The 21,810-nt window shown below is 32.9% G+C and overlaps 1 protein-coding gene across 1 annotated transcript; it reads right to left on the bottom strand.

The window, feature by feature from the left end:
• Positions 1-9,741: 9,741 nt before the first annotated feature.
• Positions 9,742-14,187, bottom strand: LOC132607004 (uncharacterized). Its single transcript, XM_060320788.1, has 7 exons — positions 14,044-14,187; positions 13,906-13,967; positions 11,982-12,115; positions 10,915-11,060; positions 10,673-10,744; positions 10,412-10,513; positions 9,742-10,329 (listed from the first exon to the last, which is right to left on the bottom strand). Exons 1-7 carry the CDS (start codon positions 14,102-14,104, stop codon positions 10,154-10,156), a joined length of 753 nt encoding a protein of 250 aa, XP_060176771.1. The 5' UTR covers positions 14,105-14,187; the 3' UTR covers positions 9,742-10,153.
• Between the last annotated feature and the right edge of the window lie 7,623 nt (positions 14,188-21,810).

The raw sequence follows: 21,810 nt of genomic DNA, 5'->3' as shown, positions 1-21,810 counted from the left end.
AATTATAGTTTTATCCTTATTTATATAATACTAGCTTTAAATTTTAAATACAAACCTTATTTTCTAAATTCTTACTTTCGTTTTAGGATCAGGAAGGCAGCAGGTGACACTTAGTTCTCCCAAACTAGGGCTCTCGCCTCTCTCGAGCAAATTAAATTTTCTTTGGTGATAGTGTTGTTCATGATTTGACAAATTAACTTGACATGGTAAATAAGTAGTGAGAGCTTCTCAAGACTCTTGCTAATTATAATATGAAATATTTTTACGCGTGAGCAAAATATCTTATCATTCTCTAGTGCTCTCACAATTTAGTCAAAACAAGAAAGAGGAAAAAATATAGAAGAGCATTTTTTTATCGGTTAAAACAAATCGTTAAGAATCGCAAATCGGTTAACCGAAAATTGATCAAAAATATTTTATTGATTTGATTATCAATTTACCATGTTTACAAATTGATAAACCGAACCAATACGCACGCCTACCTAACACTTAATTGTTCCTTGATATTTGTGTACCAACTGACCAAAACAATAATGTAATCTACAAACCGACAAGTTTGTCAGTTGTGTACCTACTTCATTTTTTTTTATTTTCTTTATGTATCAACTACCTCATTTTAACTAAACAAAATTAATTACTAAATTTATGAATTTATCCTTCAATGCCACTCATTTGTATAAAAATGCCTAATATCTATATATAGTAAAGGTCAATCTAACTTTTTGTAGTACTTAGTTAGAATTCTTGGTTACATTACAACTAAGGTTGCTAACTATAGGTTTTCTCTTCCAAATTTATCCCTATATTTGTCCTTTATTGTTTCCTCTAATATGGGGTATTTTAGAAATATTAAGGCACTTCTAAGCCTTTTTTTATAATAGAAAATCCCTTAGGCTAACTTTTTGAAGGTGATGACATGTACTATAACTTCTTCATATGACTTATTTTTGCTCCTACTTTATTTCTTTATTATTTAAGGTGTCTCACCCAATTTTGGTAAATTTAGAAAATTTTAAGGTCCTCTTAAAACGCTTAAGAAATTTGAATTGTGATGATATCAATTAAAAAAAAACACGTCACTATGCATAATTTGAATGAGAGAATACACCACATTTGCAGTTACCTTAGTTAAAACATGTATTGCACAAAAAAATTGAAATTTCTCTAATTAACAGCTCTTTAATTGTTCAGTATGAAACTTTGAAAATTTAATAGATAAAATTGGTCTTAATTTGGATTAGATATTGTTACCTAATTTTTTGAAAGAAAATGTTATATTGGATATATGCTGTTAAAAATTAAGAGACTTTATGTATTTGTTTGAAGGTTAAAAAAAAAAAAAGGTGGTCAAAAGTAAGGACAAAAAAAGAATTTTTGTTCAATTTTCAAATATTTTTATGCAATTTAAATATATGGGAAGACTTTAGTTTGTAAAAAATATCGAACTAATCTTTTAATAATTTAATGTCATAAAGAGTGGGGGAAAAATAAAAAAAATAAAAATTACAATTGTAATTTTTAATCTTGATTTTGGGCCCGTGCTAGAGTTTGCAGAAAAAATCAAACTAATATTTCAATAACTTAATGACACAAGGAAGCGGGAAAAAACTAAAAAGTAATTACAAAATTTAACTTTTAATCTTAATTTTGGGCCCGGACTTAGCACGGGCCAAATGCCCACTAGTATCATAAATAATGATGAAGAAAGCAAAATTTTGAGAAATAACATTTTTGTCCCTGAATTATAATGTTAGTTTGGTTTATAAATGATTTCACATTTTATGGTTTTACTACTATGTTTTGGATTTTTCACTAAGAAAAGCTTTTAATTTTATCATAATTAATTAACTACTAACCTTCTGAAACGTCTATAATTTCTCAGGGTGAATACTTTTTTCCATCTTCCATCCCTAATTAGAGCAAAATCAACTTTATATGATTTAATTTCAAGTTTGATGTAGGGAAGAATCTTGCGAGAAGTATATTTCATTTTGACATTTTCTACTAATTAATAAGAAATTTACTCAGAGATTGAAAAATGTAATGATCACATAAATTTGCTTGTAGCTTGAGGCGGGTCGTTAATTAATGACATCGTCCTTAAAGATATTTCACCCGGTATAAATATATCCTTCAAAATTTACCAAATTCTTATAATAGCAAATAAGAGCGTGCAGTCGATTAGAAAGAGAGAAGAAAAATATATTCTGGATTATTGTCCTTCTAATAGGAACAGGCCAAATTCTTATAATAGCAAATAAGAGCATGCAGTCGATTAGACAGAGAGAAGAAAAATATATTCTGGATTATTGTCCTTCTAATAGGAACAGTTCTATGAAGCGTCATATTCAGTAATGTTACACTGATTAAATGATCGAACGTTGACCGACTACTACAACGGTAATGATTATGATATCATGACCATTACTTGATTCTTTACGAACTCATTTTAGTTTTGTAATTTTTTTACCAGAGATTTTCATTTTTTTCACATAAGAGATTTGAAAAAGACATTTTCTTCTATTCAAATTGTAAAAAATCAAGAGATCTTATTTCCTCGAGTGAAGATACGTTTAACATCAAAGGAATTTATATGGACATAGTTTGATAAGCATGAATTTGGACTTTTTTAGGTAAACTCAAAAGAACAAAAATAATTTTTTGCAAATTGAATCGGGTCTCTCGTATATTCAGCCCCCGCATGGGTAGTGGGGCAACTAGCATGTTCTGCTGCATTTCTAACAATTGGTAACAAAATTACACTGATGAAGCTCACTGAGATTACCCAAGAGTCTGATGCTGCCTGTTGAAGGAAAACAGTCAAGATCTACACGACACATTTTGATTATGTAATATTTCTCCGTCCCAATTAGGTTTAGACTTTTAACTGGACACAAAACTTTAAAAAGAATGAAGATTTTTTAAATTTGTAATCTGAAACAAGTCTTATATAATTATATGGTTATAAATCATCTCATCAGAGTAAAATGATAGTCTAAATATTAGAAGGTAACCTTCTTTCCAAAACAGATAAAAAAGAAAGTACGTTCATATAAATTGGGACTAAGAGGGTAATGAAAAGACTATAAGTTTTTCAAACAAGCTTCATTTAAAAACGTTGTTGTATTATATATATATATATTGACTAATTAAGGTAAGCTTAACGCCAACATTCTTACTAACCTCGATTCTACCAACATATTTAGATAACAGAGTGGCAGCAGTCCTTAATTAACTCCAGAATCGGGTTGATTTCTCAATGGTCACTCGAGGCGGACTCAAGATTTGAACACGACGGGGGCACCTTTGCTTTTAAACATGCTAACTATTAGTGTTAAAATTCGGCGTGCAACTCTTTAAAACTTAATGATTATAATAACTTATCAGCAAAACTTTAATAATATTGATTTTTCTTATGACATAGGAACCCGCAACAACTAATTATTATTGATTATCATCAATTTGATTTTAATATAATAAATATACGTCATTCATCGTGCTTAAACTTGACTCGGCTTTATATTCTGCACAACAAAAATAAGTTTTTTTTTGTTTTGTTTTTTTAAAGTAGGTAGCTTAAACTTGACTAGGCTTTATATTCTTAACAACAAAAATAATTTATTTTTTTAAAAAAAAAAAAAGAAGAAGAAAAGGCAGGTAAATTTCTTTGCAAAATAGGTGCTAAGAGGAGACACTTGTTTTAAGCCTATTTTAAACTTCAAAATTCTCATTTTTTTCTCAAAGAAAACAAAGTCACTGGTCATTTTTTAAACATATATTTAATGTAGGTAATAAAAGATTATTACTAAATGGACTCCTAAGTGGAAGTACTAGAAACTAAGTTGAATTAGAATAAATAAAAAGAAAAAGAAAAGCATAGCAAAGAAGCTGCAGTTGAGTTTAATCAAAAAAAGAAAAATAAAAAGAAAAACATAGAAAAGATGCTATAGTGTGGTATCGAATCCAGGTTACTTGGATGCTAAATCTTATGGCCATGAAATTAGCGCACCCAGTTGAACCTTCTATCTTTCAGGGGTCACGAAATATATTTAAGGGGGTCCTTTATATATAAATACAGATATATATACATAGTTTTTCCCGAGGCTTGAGGGGGCACGTGCCACCCCAACCCCAACGTAGGTCCGCCGCTGCACTCTACTGGTTCCTCTTCTGTTACCACTTCATTTTTTTCCTGATCAATGGTTAAGTGAAAATGAGCAATGAGTAAAAGAAGCCCATTGCAAGACGCAAGTACGGAGTCTGTACTTTAATTTCCTCTGAAACTTCCTCGAAATTTCGAAATTTAATCCTGAAAGCTACCCACAGTTATGGATGCTTAACCTACGCATCAAATCATACACTGCGACATATAAAATGATACGGATGAAGTGATGAATTGCTAAATTTTGAACATTTTGTTTTTTATTTTAAACATTTTTATTACGTGGGGAGTTCTCCAAACATATCTTATTCTAATTTCTATCCACACCCAAAAAAAATTAAAATATTTTTGTGGTAGACAGTTTTTGCATTTTCATTTCTCTAAGGATTGGGGGTGTGGGGCTTGAGAGATGGGAACAATAATATATGGGAAGATAAATTAGATACCTATGGAAAAAATAAGGGACAACTACGTATATATATTTTAAGGAGAAATATTTATGAAACGTGACGATAGTTTTATATTTACAAAACATAACATTACAAACCCTATACAAAACATGTTTTTTTAATATATATATATATATATATATATATTTTATTATTATTTTATTTTATTTTTTTAAAAAAATATTTTTTAATTTTTTTAAAATTATTTTTAAATATTTGTATGAAATGTGTATATCTCGCTCAAGGCTTAAAAAGTTCGCTCAAAATTTAGTGAATGAAAACGGTATGAAAAATGTATGAAATGTGTATATCTCGTTCAAGGCTTAAAAAATCCGCTCAAAATTATGTGTATGAAAACACTATGAAATTTGTATCTAGCTCAAGTCTTAAAATTTCGCTCATATTTTCGTATATAAAGTTCATGTTAGATTTCTGTAAATTAATACAACTACAACAACATTGTATACAACTTTGATACAACATTTAAGACTTAAAATAATCGCTCAAATTTTTGTGTATGAAATGTGTATATCTTGCTCAAGGCTTAAAAAGTTCGCTCAAATTTTATGTATGAAGAACGTATGAAATGTGTATATCTCGATCAAGGCTTAAACATTAAGCTCAAAATTTTACGCATGAGAATGGTATGAAATGTGTATATCTCGCTCAAGACTTAGAATTTCATTCACATTTTTCGTATATAAAGTTCATATTAGGTTTCTGGAAAATTAATACAACTACAACAACATCGTAACAACTTTCATACAATATTCAAGGCTTAAAGTTTTCGCTCACAATTTTGTGTATGAAAATTATATTAAAAATTTTGCTCACATATACACATTTCATACATGTTTCATACAACTTTCATACACAAAAAATTGAGCTAATTTTTTAAGCCTTTGAGCAAAACAAAAATATATATATATTTAAAAAAAAAATATATTCTCTCGAAAAAAAATAAAAAAACGAAAAATATATGGAAATCCGTCATGTTTCGTAATATATTGTAGACACGTAATTTTGACCCTCCTCGTGTGTTTCACTTTATAGTGTTTAAATATTTCTTTTAATTTTAATTTTAATTTTTGACGTGTCAATTTTATTCTATTTTTATTTAGTAGGCTTATTTCCGAAAATCAAAAAGAACAAAAATATTTACTATTTTAGAGTATAAGTTTTGTGTTTTAAAGAAAGAAATATTACAAAAATGTGCTTTATAGGTTTTAATTTTGCTTGGCCAGTCATTTATTTTAAGCTTATTTTTTTTAGTTATCTAGAATTAGTTATTAAATATTTTTTGTGTTTTATAGTAAAAAAAAAAGAAAAAAAAGAGCAATTAGGATTATACCACATCATCACAAAATGACAAAGTTTGATAACAAACCTTATCACAAAAGGGGAGGGGTTCACGTTTTTTTTTAGGGAAATATTATTGTTAGGGGTGGGGCCCACACAATGAAGAAAAATGAAAAAAAAGGGTGAACACGTGACTAAAGGAAAATGCACACAGCACACACAATACATGATGGATAGGGAGCATCTTTTCTATTAGATAGCACACAAAAATAGAAGGAGTAGGAGGGCCCACCTTTTTATTTTTGTTTTGTTTTATTTTTTATTTTAAGAATATATACACAATCACACGGCTAGATAAGAAGAGGGGGTCAACTTTTCAATAAGAAAAAATATAGGGACCCACAGTAAAACTGTGGGGGATTTATTATTTTATATAGGAAGGCACAGAGAAAGTGAAAGGTCAAAAAAAAAAAAAGACCCTAAAAAGAAGACCAAGATCAATATTCAGCCGGACCTTCATAAAGAAAAAAGGAAAAACCCTACCTGAAAGCGAGTTCTTTTTTTTGCTAAAAAAAACATGGAGCAGCTTTAAGTTTTCTGTAGGGAACTAGAGCAGCCCCAAAACAAAAAAACAAAAACCAAAAAAAAAAAAACAACAAAACCTTCTTCCCCAATTTTCTAAAACACAATAAATGGGTTGGATAGTCTTTGGAGGTTGAGGTTTCAAAGTTCCGTTGATATTTCGAGCTCGCGGGTCCGAAGAGTTAATTTTATTAATTTGGAAATCAGTAGATTGTTATTTTTTAGTAAGAGATTTACGAAGAGGTAGCCAACGAATCTTTCTTGTAGTTTATTTGATGATCTTGTCTTGAATAATACGTGAGAGGATCTATTATGTCCTTATTTAAGTTATTTTGATCTTATATGATTTTGCTGAATGGAGTTTCTAAGTTTAATGATTTAGAGCAATGTTGTATTAACAAACAATAACAAGAGTTCTTGCCAGTTCACTTTTTCTTTTAAGATGGGGTTTTGAATGTATGTGCATGTGGAAGCCATAAAAACTAGATTGAATTTTAAAAAATCATAAGTATATCTTTGGTTTAGAGAAAAAAAATTTATAAATCATATGATTTTTTTTAGAGGGTTTTAGTTACGTCCTTTTAAATGTGGATCTGAATTTTCATCATCAGTTATGCTATTTTTTACTGAACATGATTAGTTGGAGTACTTCACTAGATTTTTATTCGGTTCAGGCTGAACTTGAGTATTTAATTGGCTAACATAGATTAAGCTTTATCAAGAACTTAGTAGTCTAATGGTAAAGTGGTCTAAGGTTGAAAACTCTGAATGTTAACGTGGAAAGTCTCATATGCTTAGGTATCTAATTAATTTCATCGTCATTTTGTTGAAAAAAAATCATGTTTTAAATTACAGTTTTATTTAATGATGAGTTCTTTCATGTTTTGAGTATTTAACTATCTTCGTGGATTTCCTTGCGGCTTGTCTAATCATGTGTAATATTTGATCACTTGTTATTGTATTGAGAGGTTTATTTTCAAGCACAAATGGATATACTTTGGGCCTAAACCATTTTTTTAAAGCCCGAATTAGTTATTAAGTGGTGAGATGAGCGAGACGAGATGCGAATTATTTCAAATTTCGTTGCTATTGGAAAGAAAAGAGTGGTAAAACTCATTGTAAGGGAGCGAGATGAGTCGCAAATTTATTCAAAACCCGTTGTTGAAAGAGTGAAAATTAATAATAACCAAATAATTTTAAGTCTCGGATTTTAGAGACAAATAATTGCCTTTAACGCTAGACGAGCTTTAGGCACGTTTCAAGACGTTTATTTCGATTAAGAATGCGGTTATGCATCTTATTTCGAGACGTTTTTTTTATAACTCAAGGATGCGATTACGCACCTTGGCCGAACTCGTTTTAATAATTAATTTTGTTTCGAATAAGAATGCAGTTATGCATCTTACTTTGAGACGCTTAAAAGATTCGGAATGCGGTTACGCATCCGATTTAAGACCAATAAATGTTCAACAATAAAAGTACGAGCAAATCAAGGCTCAGATACATAATATGTTCAAAGATTAATTTAAGCTAAGTATAAGCTGATAAAGCGACCGTGCTAGAACCACAGGACTCGGGGAATGCCTAACACCTTCTCCCCGGTCAACAGAATTCCTTACCCGGTCTTCTGTTTTCGCGGACCATAATAAAATAGTCATTTTCTTTTGATTAGGGATTCATAAGGTGGCTTGGAACACCAAAACTCAATTCCAAGTGACGACTCTATAAAATAACTAATCCATACTCAAAACCGTCACTTCAATTGGAAAAACTCTTTAATAATAAAAACCGACGTACTTGCGCGTTTATAGCGCAGGGGCGCAAAAAAGGGGTGTGACATATATCATTATATTTTGTAAATAAGGAAAACTATCATCACTTTTCGTAAATATTTTTCCATAACATGTATATATATATATATATATATATATATATATATATATATATATATATATATATATATATAGTTTTCCCAAAAAAAAAATAATGATGTAAAGGGCAGGCGAGTTTGCTGTGTAGACCTTCTAAATATTCACACTTATCGATTAGGACATACTACTTAGGGAAGTACTCTTTACGTTTTTAGCTTCCGATTATATGATACCAAAAGAAAGACGTCAAAATACAGAAAGTGGTAAGAAATTTCCGAGATCTAGACTACTCCATGTGACAATATCCAATTTGCTAAAAATCATTTGACATAAGGTCTTTTCATGACCCTATATATGCATATAAAATTGATTACCCTTGCATTGCATATCAAAATCTGAAGTATCAGTATATTATTTGGCAAGAACTCCTCTTTCCATTTTCCATGGTGTCATCAACCATAGCTGTTCGATTTGTTTTCGGAGTAGCCTTCTTCGTATATCTGCTGCTTCAACGAGCATGTTCTCCCTATTGAATTTTAATATATCATTTTGTCGATTCATTCGACATCATGGTAAATTGTTTTCAGCTCTCCTATCAAAAGTTGGTACAGTCATTTTTTGATTGATTAGTTACGATGTAAGCTTGTAATTTGTAAAACTAGAGGACACTTTGGTCGCATTACGATTCTTGATACAAGAATCACCACGAATATCCATTATCTCTTCCATTTAAAAGTTCTGAATTTTTTAATCGATTAATTTTTTATTCACCAAATCTTGTCTTCTCCCCTTTTTTTATGAGTTCCCAAAAACATGTGCTAGCAACTTATAGTAAAAGGATAACTAATTATGCATAGGTTATAGTTAAACATAGATCTTTGTGCAGAATAATTTATAATACACAGATAGTCATGCGATAATAACACATAATTTGTTAAGAAGAAATCTCAATAAAAAAAGACAGGCAATCCGGTGCACTAAGTTTCGGCTATCATGGGGTCCGAGGAAGGATTGAACCACAAGGATCTATTATACGCAGTCTTACCCTAAACACGACTCGAACCCGGGACCTCCTAATCACATGGCGGCAACTTTACCCGTTACACCAAGACTCCCCTTCCTAGAAATTGCAATACATATCAAGAATTAATCAGTTTCGTTTTGGTATTGTTAATATACCAAAATCATAGTGTATTAGTATGAAAAGTTTTATGCCTGAAACCGAATGTAGCATTTATATAATTTTTTTCTTATACGGCAAATCGAGTTACCCTTAATCCTAATACTCAGAATCCTGTTATTTTTTTCAGGATAAGAGGGATTTTTCAAATATATCCGATCGACTGTTAAGATACAAATGTTGCATTGCTAAAACGCATGGAGGAAAAAAAAAACTATTGCTGTTGAATGCATATGAAAATTTCTGCTCAAGATGCAATACTTCTCAGTTCTCACAAGCAAAAAAATACATCAAATGAGTCATTACTAGGCTGTGTTATAAATCGTCATAGGACTTTCCTCTATACTTGGGTAGCTTCATGTGTCCCGAAAAGAAAATAAAAGATCCTCATTAAGATCCGGGTACTTCAATTAACATTAAGAACTTTTCATACTGGACGAGTATTTGGGGGAGTGGAGTGTGTATTGCAGAACATGTGCGAGCCCCATCTAATGGAAGAATAACACGTGAAGATATGGCAAAGGGTACTAGACCCCTGTGCCTTCACCGTGGGGGTAACCAGCACAAAGTTAAACCTCAGTTATAGCTCTAAAACTCACTTAAACGTATCTTATACCGCTTCAATGGAACTCGTTTCTTTGCGCTTAATACAATACACACGGGATCCCAAATGGTTTACTTCAAGACCGGCCTTTTCACATCCTGTGAAAAACAGTGACTCGTCTTCTTTCCCTATCCTACGTCTCCAGCTCATTAAAAATGTTGGCCGAGGCAATGAGCATATGTCTGAGTCATAAGTTTTGATAAACCAGGTTAATTAGTGCTGTCTAAGGTTAAAAGGTAAGCTCTACAAAATGTATATACTTACCCTTTCCTTCACTAGTACCGGGACATGCTTCATTAAGTTTTGGCTTGTAGGATTTCAAGAGAACGCATAGTGTCTTTACCAAGTTATCATATTGTTTAACATCTGCAAGTAGCAAATGAACAAGAAAAGTTGATAAATTAAGGGGAAGGTTAGAAGCTACACACAAGAATTACAAGCTTACACATACAAGATAACAGCAAGCGATAGTAAGGTAAACATGTCTCGTACAGGATCATAGGAAGTCCGAGCAGAACTACTTACACAGTAAGATATCACTTGCAATTATGAGGTCCCAATCAGGATCGGCTACTGGAAACACATCTCCCCATGAATCTGAAAAGGAATGTCAATTTATTTTTCAAAAGTTTTCTCAAGAAAGTATAATTCGTAGATCAGAATGGAAGTTACTTGTTTATGGTATGAAGTTCTCTCTCTCAGGAAGGATTTTCATCGCAGTTATACAAAAAGTAATAAGAATAGACTTCATGGGGAAAAGAACTAACGCCTTATGTGAGGAAGGACAGGTGAAACGCCATTTGCCCGGCAATTATGTGCTATGTTCTCTTCAATATCTGGATCATCATAGTCCGATGTTGTAATATCAAGTTGAAATGATTTTCTCAAGAAGATGGCCAAAGCTCCAGTTCCACTGTGACGAACTCAAAAGTTAGCACAAGGAAAAGTCACCAGTTGATGTTTATAACATAACGTAATTCTTCTTTTCCACTTTCCTCTTTTCACATTAGATAGACATGAGCCAAGAGGACAGAAGTAAAAGCAAACAAATAGAACTCCTTCAGATCATAGCATAACACATACAAATGAGATTGCCAACTAATTAACAAAAAAAATGAAAAACAAATCTGGAACTAAATATTAATGAAGGTCAAACATCTCACATAGACACACTTCACAAATCAGAACCACAGACACTTCTAAAACATGCATGTAACAGAACTCTCCCAACAGAGCAGTGACTGCTCAAACCGTACATTTTATTCAATTCACAAACTGTTTTCTTTTCACACCGGGATCCTGCTTCATCTCGATTGTACTATTGGAAACATATACAAGGAGTTCTCTATTTCCTAGTATGAAGAAGTGCTTTTATTGAAGTTCTCTATTACTTTGCGAAACTTTGCATTATAACTGAAAGGATCTTAGACAGAAAAGCACTCTTGTAAACATTGGCTAAAGATGAAAATACAAGCTATGTTGCTTGGACTCTTCAAAAAATGGCGACGGGTGCGTGTCGGAACCTCCAAAAGTAGTGCAATTTTGGAGATCCAACATGGCTGCGGCATCAGTTTTGGAGAGTCCGAGCAACATAGAATACAAGTCACTGGAAATTGTTAATATGACAGTCATTAACGAAAACACTATGTGATATTGAAAAGGAAGTTTGTTTATTCTCAAATTTATATGGAACATTTCAACCGAATTGCAGCAAGGTCCCTTGCACCGTGAAGTTGCATTGGCCAAGCTAAGACCATTTAGCAGAGAAAATACTGAAGAAGGTCCGACCTTTTGCGACGACAGGACAACATATTAAATGCTTTTAAGGTATTACCTGCCTAGCTCAATTATGCGACGCCCTCTAAAATAGGACGTATTTAACACAAGCCATTCTGCAAATGCAAATGTCCCAGGCCAAAGTAAATTAGCATTCATCTGGTGAAAAGAAAACTCTTGGATGAGCAACTCCTGTGGACAAGACAAAGTGTATTAGTTTCCATACTGATCAAAGCAATAAACAACATACTAGATATACTTCAGACTCATTTACTTTGCAATAAAGAGAAGAAAACAGCTGCGTTGTTATAAATCCTGAAAACCTAATTTTTTTTAATTTTTTTTTATGACATGGGAACCCGCAGCCGCTACACTTCGGGTGCGCACAGAGTAAACCCAGCTCCTGTGCAATAGCTCGCAAACCACACAGGGAAACCTAGTTTATTCCCCTTAACTTCTGATTAGTGAAGATTTGGTCAATACACTGAATGCTGATATCAGTAACAATCTCAAACTACCTGGAAGATGGTAGGAATGTGCCAAAAATATAATACCAATGCCATATAAGACCAACCCCCCCCCCCCCCCACCCCCACCCCCACCCACACACACACATCCACCACGGAAAACAGAAGAAAGGAATTCTTCCAGGTAATTGTCCAAGTGAACTATAGATAAATTTGGAAAGATCCATTAGATCATTTCTTCATTGCAACTACCAACCATGATATTATGTTTAAACCTACAACTAGAGTCGATAAGCAGCATACAACTAAAATTTTCAATGCATAAAACAAAAAAGAGCACATCTCATGTCCTCAAGTATGCACACAGTAAAGAATGACAAGATGAAATCAGTAAGTTAACAGATATACAAACATCAATCATCACCTAAGTCCACGGGTGCAAATAGTGCAGCTAGGTTAAGGCAAGGGGGTTCAATTAAATCCCCTTCACCAAAAATTTACACTGTGCAAATAGCGCAGAAACAAAATTTTTTGGTTATATATATAATGTTGAATCCGCTTGACATAAGAAAAGGTTCTAGTGTAGTGACAAAAGGGGTTCAACAATGACTTATTCTGGTATATTTCTATAAAACCCTTATAAATTCCTACCTCCGCCAAGACACCAGAAATGAACCTTTACGACATTTATTCCTGTTAGGATAAATGTCGTATGCATTTACTGCTTAGAACAAATCCACAAACCAATTAATATTCAGAAAGAGGAGTGTCAATCCATTACTATAATGTCGAAAATTTGATTTCGAATAGGTTATTATTCTGGTATTATCTCACTTCAGCAATGACAATATCAACTAAAGGAACCATCTTTCCTTCTCAAAGAGTATCAACACTGCAAATGGAATTTCCACATCTATAAAACAACTGGCATCTAAAGTTTTTGAATACTCCTCTTATTCAGCTCTTGAATTTTAATGGTAATAAGTACTCTCTCCACTTCAGCTTGTTTGTCTTACTTTCCGTTTTTAATCTGTCTAAAAAAGAATATCACTTTCTATATTTAGTAACTCTTTACACCCAAAAAGAATACTCTTTCTATATTTAGTAAGTTGATAGTTCAAACATCACATGGCAAGTTCAAACCACAAGATTGAAAAGACATTTTAGTATATTACACACATCTTTAATTTAGGACCACAAGATTCAAAAGTATCATTTTATTTCTTAAAATTTGTTCCCGGTCAAACTAAGACACTTAAATTGGGAACGAGGGAGTATATAATATACTTAAACCCACAAGATTCAAAGGGTATTTTGATACACTACACAAATCTTTAGTTTAAGACTGTAAGATTCAAAATCATTCTTTATTTTCTTAAACTCTGTGTCGAGTCAAACTAATACAAACAAATTGAGACAGAGAGAATAATACTTAAGTACTAAACAATTGCTGGAAACCCAAAATAATAAATTATTTTAACTGGATTATTTCTTGAAAATATGATTGAAACTCACCATTTCAGGGAACTGGTGCTTCCTCTCCACAAGATTTTGCTGAGTTTCGGTGTTCTCTTCATCTACAGAAAAACCCAAATCTCTTTTAACTCAAACAGATAATTTAAAAATATTGTTAAGGAAGAGTAAAAAGAGTACCAGATGAGTTGCTGTCACTGCCACCAAACAGGGATGAAGGAGAAAACAGAGCTGTATCCATTACTGTCAACTGGAAAATTTTAGGGGAAAGAGGACAAACTTGATTTATTAGTATCAGATCTAGCCCTATACTTTCTGTAAATTACAAATTATCCCCCCTTTCCCCAATAAGTTTTTTAAAATGTTTATTTTATTTTATTTTATTTTGGTCAAAAAAAGTTTACTTTGAGTTGTAGCAATTTGTGAATTAGCCGAATTGTGTTAGAAGTTACGCTCTTTAATTTAGTATCGGAATAATATTTGTTTGGCCAAATTATTCCAAACAAAATGCCTTTAGGTGTTGCATTAGAAATAGAGCTTAATTTATTTTACAATTAATATTATTTGAAAAAGAAAAAAGATTTTAATTAGTTAATAAGGACTCAAATCAAAATTTTATTTAATAAAACTTTGTTTGTAACAGTACTCATGAATGACTTCATGTATTACACTCAAGCAGGGGCGAATTTATAGCTAAAATATAGGGCACGTGAACTCATGTTCTCACTATTAAATTATATAAATTAGATATTTTACGTATATATATATATATATATATATATATATTCTTTAAAAATGGTATAATATTATCCGTTGGTACTCAGGCTTTTAAGAAGGCTAAATGGTACCTGTAAGGTGATAAGTGTATAATATAATACTATGAGTTGGTTAAAGGATATGATAGAAAATGGATTATCACCTAGATGCACGCTTAAGATTGACGTGCAAAAGACATATAACTCAGTGGATTTTTCTTGAACAAGTGTTATGAGGATTGTACTTTCCAGCCAAATTTATTTTATTAACTGGATAATGACTTGCCTCCGCACCGTCTCATATTCAGTTATCATTAATGGCAAACTTCGATTGAGACAAGGAAATTCAATTTCTTCATTCCTATTTGTATTAGCTATGGAATATAAAGTAGATCACTGAGGATGATGGCTATAGGACTAGGATTCAAATACCATCCAAAGTGTGCCAAAATAAAAATTATTCAACAAGGTTTTGCTGAAATCTCTTGTTATTCTGCAAGGGAAAAATGAGATATGTTTGTCAGATGTTATACAACAACTTTCATTCCTCCTCTAGTGCATCTCATTTGATTGCTATTTACTAATCCCAATAAGAGTTATGTGTACTTTGGTTGTCTTAAGCATGTATGCAACAACAAATCTTAGAGCTACTTGGTTTCTCGAGTGGTGAGTGTGTTATTAATCTGTATTTGGAAAAACAAACTGAAACAGAATGTGAAAAAATTTCAGAAAGCGAAAAACAAAAACTGAAAAATAAGAATATAATCTGAAAATATATTTAAGAATCAAATCAAGCTCACTGAATGCAGAGTGTGTCCCTAAGGAAATTATTCCCCTAATGTACCCGAGGTTGTTGTGGAATATATCCTCCCAGGATAGAACGATTTACTCACCGGTGTATCGGTACATAAAACTCCGGCGAACTGCGAACCACTCGACGGCAGTAAAACACACAGAAAGTTTAAGAGAGTGCAAGAAGTTTAGAAATTCGTTTTTTTTTTAAAATTTAATTCAGGAAAGAGAACGGGTCAGGTGCGCGGATTCGGTCATGATTTGAATAATTAATTAATAATTAATTAATTAAATAAATTTGGTCAAAAAAAATTATTAATCAACCAAATCTGAATCCGAGCCAAGCGAGCGACGACGACGGCACGAGGCTTGCCTTCCTCTCAACCCTTTAACAACTAGAAGGAATGCTTCTATATTTAAGTACAAGGGTTTTTCTTTCCACTACCTATGTGGGAGAAATGCTTCTTTTATAAAGCAAAAGGGAACAATTCATTTTCCCTCCGCATTTCTTCCCTCTATTTCCCGTTCAATCAATCATTAATCCTCACCCTCCTTCCAAAAACATGTCCACTTTATTTTTTCTATCTACATCTATATATGGTTCCACAATATTTTGAACAAAAGTACCTATCCATATTATTTCGCGATGATGAGAAACTAAAAGGCAAAACAAGATATTAACGTTTGAAGAATAAGCGCAATACATTCAAGGTTTCCCACATAAAGTGCGACAAATTGGTCATTGGTAGCGAATGAATAATAAAACCAAATAATAATTTCATCAAAGTCCATTGCCCTCGATGTTAAGAATGGACTCCATGATGACTTGTCCTATACCTTGACCTCATTCCCTTTGATGATCTTTCAACTGACTCTCTAGATAGGCCTTTTGTGAAAGGATCCGACACGTTATCTCTTGACTTTACGTAGTCAATAATGATAACACCACTAGAGAGTAGTTGCCTAACAGTATTGTGTCTTCGTCGTATGTGACGAGATTTCCTGTTCCACGTAACGCTCTCTGCCCTACCTATTGCCGCTTGGCTATCACAATGTATACATATCGATGTCAAAGGTTAAAATTTCGGAGCCATTCAGCTTCTTCATCGGCCTTGTCTAAAGCTATAAATTCAGATTCCATTATAGAGCGGGTGATACATGTCTGTTTGGATGATTTCCAAGACACTGCTCCTCCACCAATGGTGTAAATATATCCACTTGTGCATTTAACTTCAGATGATCCAGTGATCCAATTTGCATCACTATAGCCCTCAATTACAGCGCGATATTTATTATAGTGCAAGGCATAGTTTTAGCTGTGTTTTAAATACCCCAGAACTCGTTTCATTGTCATCCAATAAGTTTGATTGAGATTGCTTGTGAACCGACTCAGCTTACTAATAGCACAAGCTATATCTGATAGTGTACAATTCATGATACACATCAAACTTCTCAAAACTTGTGCATAGTCCAATTGCGAATCACTTTCACCTTTATTCTTTGAAGTGCAAAACTTACATCAATTGGAGTCTTTGCTACATTGAAATTAAAATACTTGAACTTGTCAAGTACCCTTTCAATATAATGAGACTGTGATAATGCTAGACCTTGTGGAGTTCTATGAATCCTAATTCCTAAGATCAAATCAGCAACTCGTAAGTCTTTCATGTCAAATTTGCTAGCAAGCATACGCTTAGCAGCATTTACGTCGGCAATATCTCTACTCATTATCAACATGTCATCAACATATAAACAAACAATCACTTCATTATTTGGAGTGTTTTTAATGTAAACACATTTGTCGCACTCATTGATCTTAAATCCATTTGCCAACATTGTTTGGTCAAATTTTGCATGCCGTTGTTTGGGTTCTAGTTTTAGTCCATAAAGCGACTTAAAAAGTTTGCACACTTTCCTCTCTTTACCAGGAACCACGAAACCTTCAGGTTGTTCCATGTAAATTTCTTCCTCCAAGTCTCCATTTAAGAAAGCTGTCTTAACATTCATTTGATGGATTTGAAGACCATATACTGCCGCTAGTGCTATTAACACCCGAATGGATGTTATCCTTGTAACCGGCGAGTATGTGTCAAAATAATCAAGACCTTCTTTTTGTCTATAGCCTTTAACAACAAGTCTTGTCTTATATTTGTCAATAGTGCCATCAGCTTTCCTTTTAACAACAAGTCTTGCCTTTCATTTTTCATTTTCCTTTTAAAAATCCATATCAATATTTGCCTTATATTTATTTTATTAACTGGATCATGACCTGCCTCGGCACCGTCTCGTATTTAGTTATCATTAATGGCAAACTTCGATTGAGACAAGGAAATTCAATTTCTTCATTCCTGTTTGTATGAGCTATGGAATATTTTAGTATATCCGTGAGGATGATGGCTACAGAACTAGGATTCAAATACAATTCAAAGTGTGCCAAAATAAGGATTATTCAACTAGGTTTTGCTAAAATCTCTTGTTATTCTGTAAAGAAGAAATGATATATGTTTGTTAGATGCTATACAACAACTTTCAATCCTCCTCTAGGGGATCGCGTTTGATTGCAATTTACTAATCCCAATAAGAGTTATGTTCACTTGATCCGGGTCATGATTTGGATAATTAATTAATAAATAATTAAATAAATTTGGTCCAAAAATCCAAATCCAAATCCGAGTTAAGGGACAACAACAACGGCGTGAGGCTTGCCTTCTTCTCAATCCTTCAACAACTAGAAAGAATGCTTCTATATTTAACTACAAGGACTTTTCTTTCCACTACCTATGTGGGAGAAATGCTTCTTTCATAAAGCAAAAAGGAAAAATTCATTTCCCTTCACATATCTTCCCTCCATTTCCCATTCGACCAATCTTTAAAACCCAACAGAGTGGGGAGCTCCCATTTAAGTATATTGGTACGCCTCTAAGTTCAAAGAGATTATCAATCACGCAATATCAACCCCAGCTAGAAAAGATGCTTGGAAGAATCACTAGTTGGACCACTAAATTCCTACTTATGCTAGAAGGGATAGACTAGTTAAGAGCGTTCTTTTTTCTATTCATACCTTATGAAGCTTTTGTGCTTCCTAAAAAGTATTAAACATATTATCTCAACTTGTAGAAGGTTTGGATATGGGATCAAATAAATCATTATTGCTTTGGAAAATATTGTGTCAGCTAAATCAGTTGGAGGTGTGAGCTTTACTGATGTGAAGGTATGGAACAAGACTGCTATATGCTAATAGTTCTTGATTTTATGCAAAAATATGGATGAATTATGAGTCATTTGAGTACATGCTTACTATTGAAAGGGAAATCTCATATGGGAAGCTAATTACAAGCAAGCTTCATGGTGTTTGCAGAAAATTATCAAGGCAAAAGATTACTTGATACAGGCTGGTACTATATCTGATTTACTGGCAATTGACAAGTTCTCTATTAAGGAGATCTATCAAAAACTAAGAGACAACTATAAAGATATATGTCCCCTGGAGAAAATTATTTATAACAATTTTGTTGTCGCAAATTAAACAGAATTTTTATTTTAATGTTGAATGCCACGGAATAAAACAGTATGCTAATTAACGTCAGAGTGGCAGTTGGAAAATAATTTGAGCCACAACCTGTCCAATGTGCAACTTGGAGAATGAAAGCATACTACCCTTGTTCTTTTTTAATGTGAAACTACTGCTGACATATGGAAAAATTAAGATGCTATAATGGATGGGTATAGCAAGACATGCAAAGAAGTGGACTGGTGAAATAACTTGGACTATGACATATTTTGATAAGAAGAGTTTCATAGCGGATCGGAACTGTTCAGATTGGTATTAGCTGTAAGGATATTCGGGCAAGATTTGGCAGGAAAGAAATGCAAGGATATTCGGGCAAGAATAAGGGTGTTCCAATACCATCACAAAGTTAATTGTCCAGGGTGTGTTTCATAGAAGTAGCAAGAGGCCACATTTAGTTAGGCCACTGTTGAATCTTTATTTCTATCCGTGAATAACTATGGATGAAGTGATTAGTTACTGGTAGGTATTGATCTGGAAAATGGGATCTTCTGTCCTATTCTCAGTGTTTGTTTTGATTTCTTTTGAGCTGTAATTTTTTTCATTTTGGTCATAAAATTTTCCAATTATCAAAAAGATAAATTAAATGAGGTAGGGGGGAAATAGTTTATGAAAAATCCTTATTAAAAGCAGATAAAAATATAGGGGGAGATATAATATAGCATGTCTTGAGCATAGTCAGGGGCAGAGCCGGGGGGTCATATTGAACCCCCTTTGTTGAGAAATTATACTTCATAATATAGCTGTTGAATCCTCTTGACATAAGAAGTTTTGTTTTTTGAATCCCGTGTTGGAATTTATGGCTCCGTCACTGTGTGGTCTTCTAACGAAAGTCCAATCTTTTCTAAAGAGTATGCTACAGTATTTTCCTCCAAATACTCAAGTTTAATTGATCTCCAAAATATTCAGTTCCCCATATATATATATATATATATATATATATATAAAGGGACATGCTACAAGTATATGCACAGACCTTTAATCCAGCTAAGAAGTTTCTCGTGGGAACTAATAGTGGTATATTGATACGAAGTTATTCCCTACAGAATTTATTCTCTATATCACAATTGTGTAAATATATGGCTAACTTTTATGTCTTCCTGACTAATGTTTCTGCTTTAATTTAAGGAAGTCTTTTTGTGTGAATCCTGTTAAGACATAAAAGAACCATCATAAAAGTATTCAGTCTTGTTGAGGGATTTCATTTTCCATATCCACTCTAGATTATCTAGAGAAGTATCCACTGTTTGTGAGATTTCCAATAGAATAAGTCTCCTTTTTGATCCATTTGAATATATGTCATTCTTTTATAGCCAAACAAATGTTATGATATGCTTAAAATTACAAATTTCAAGAATATTGTAATTACAGAAATACTTATGGCATATTTAAAAATCACAAATTTCTCTAATTCAGTTCTTTCACAAATCACATAAATTGGAACAAAAGGAGTAATGTCTATCTTACAAGTTAGGAAATTTCATTTGATTATGTGATTTGACTTTCATGTCTTCTTTCATTTCTATTTAGAGGTTTGAATGAGATAAAAATCATGAATATTTGGGCGAAGTTAAGAAAAACTGAATATTTGAAGCTAGAAGATAATAAAGAGATTTGAAAGTTGAAATCGTATTTGAATATTGATTTCAATTGGAAGAAAAATTGAAAATTCTTAAGTGATCAACCATTATTTCACTTGCCTAAATTAACTTTCAAAACTTAAATTATTTATTTGAAGCAAAAGTAAAAAGTCAATCACACATCACCTGTATGACAATTTCTTTTATTCGATCTTTCGTAGTCCAACTAATTTAAATTAGTGTCGGAAAGTCTCGCTTTTGGAGATAAAGCACTTTTTTGATCATGATTATGCTATTTTAAAGCTTGAAACAGAAAGATCTTATTAATAATGGAGAAATACTTATCGCACCACAATTTTTAATGGTTTGATGTTCAAGTTACACGTGTTATTGTCTTTGTATACGATAAAAATCGAATATATGTTAGGCCGGTAAGACCGGTGACCGAGGGAAGAAAGAAATCAACACGGGTATGGAGACTTACTTTCTGGATCGGGGGAGTGCTCGAGCCGAGGAAAGGGAAGAACATCGTTTGGTCCGATTTTCCCATAGCCGAGTTGATCATGGCCGTTCTTCCGTTTGATCGTGGCCGTTAGTCCGTTTGATCGTGGCCGTTTGTCCGGGAGATCTGTTGCGCGATTGCCATGCGTCGATAACGTCTTGCCATGGTTAACTGCCAATCGTACGGGTGTCAGACCGTACGATCAACCTAATCCAACCTAATCTATTTCAGAGTTTTTCTTTATTTTTTAGAAACACTTGTTGTATGAAACCTATGGGGCAATACTATAAAAGGGGTCATTGCCCCACTTTTAAGGGGTTGGCTTCCTCATACCAACAACATTTTTGTAATAGCAAGATATATAAAATTTCTCTCTCTAACATTTGATTTTGGCTCGGGTCATCGTGTTCATCTTTTAAATCTGCTTGATCAAACAATATTCATATATTATTAGATACAAAGTCTATAGTAAACCACCGATTATCAGTTGCTTCTTCATAGCATATTCATATATTTCTTTCCTCTATCAAATAGATTAAGGCACAACCACATATCCTATACTTCACTCATAAATTCAATTGATTATCCAAATTCGGGGTAAACAGTTTGGCGCCCATCGTGGGACTAGGATAATAGTGGTCTTTGATCTTGATCTCTATCTTACCCGTCAAAATCAAAAACATCTTCTGTTCGTCTCTGAAAAAACGGACCAAATGGCTAACAGTGGGCAATCTGGTCACGTCAACAACA

The sequence above is a fragment of the Lycium barbarum genome, chromosome 8, assembly GCF_019175385.1.
Source record: "Lycium barbarum isolate Lr01 chromosome 8, ASM1917538v2, whole genome shotgun sequence".
Lineage (NCBI taxonomy): Eukaryota > Viridiplantae > Streptophyta > Magnoliopsida > Solanales > Solanaceae > Lycium > Lycium barbarum.
The sequence above is the reverse complement of the archived record's forward strand: the minus strand, read 5'-3'. Positions and strand labels throughout refer to the sequence as shown.

What these genes read in the sequence shown, in the direction of transcription:
- LOC132607004 (XM_060320788.1), bottom strand. Translation starts at nt 14,104, where the DNA reads ATGGATACAGCTCTGTTTTCTCCTTCATCCCTGTTTGGTGGCAGTGAC. An exon ending in CGCATAATTGAGCTAGGCAG is followed by an intron (nt 11,061 to 11,981) that starts GTAATACCTTAA and finishes AGTTCGTCACAG; the next exon opens with TGGAACTGGAGCTTTGGCCA. An exon ending in CGGTACTAGTGAAGGAAAGG is followed by an intron (nt 10,330 to 10,411) that starts GTAAGTATATAC and finishes CTTATGACTCAG; the next exon opens with ACATATGCTCATTGCCTCGG.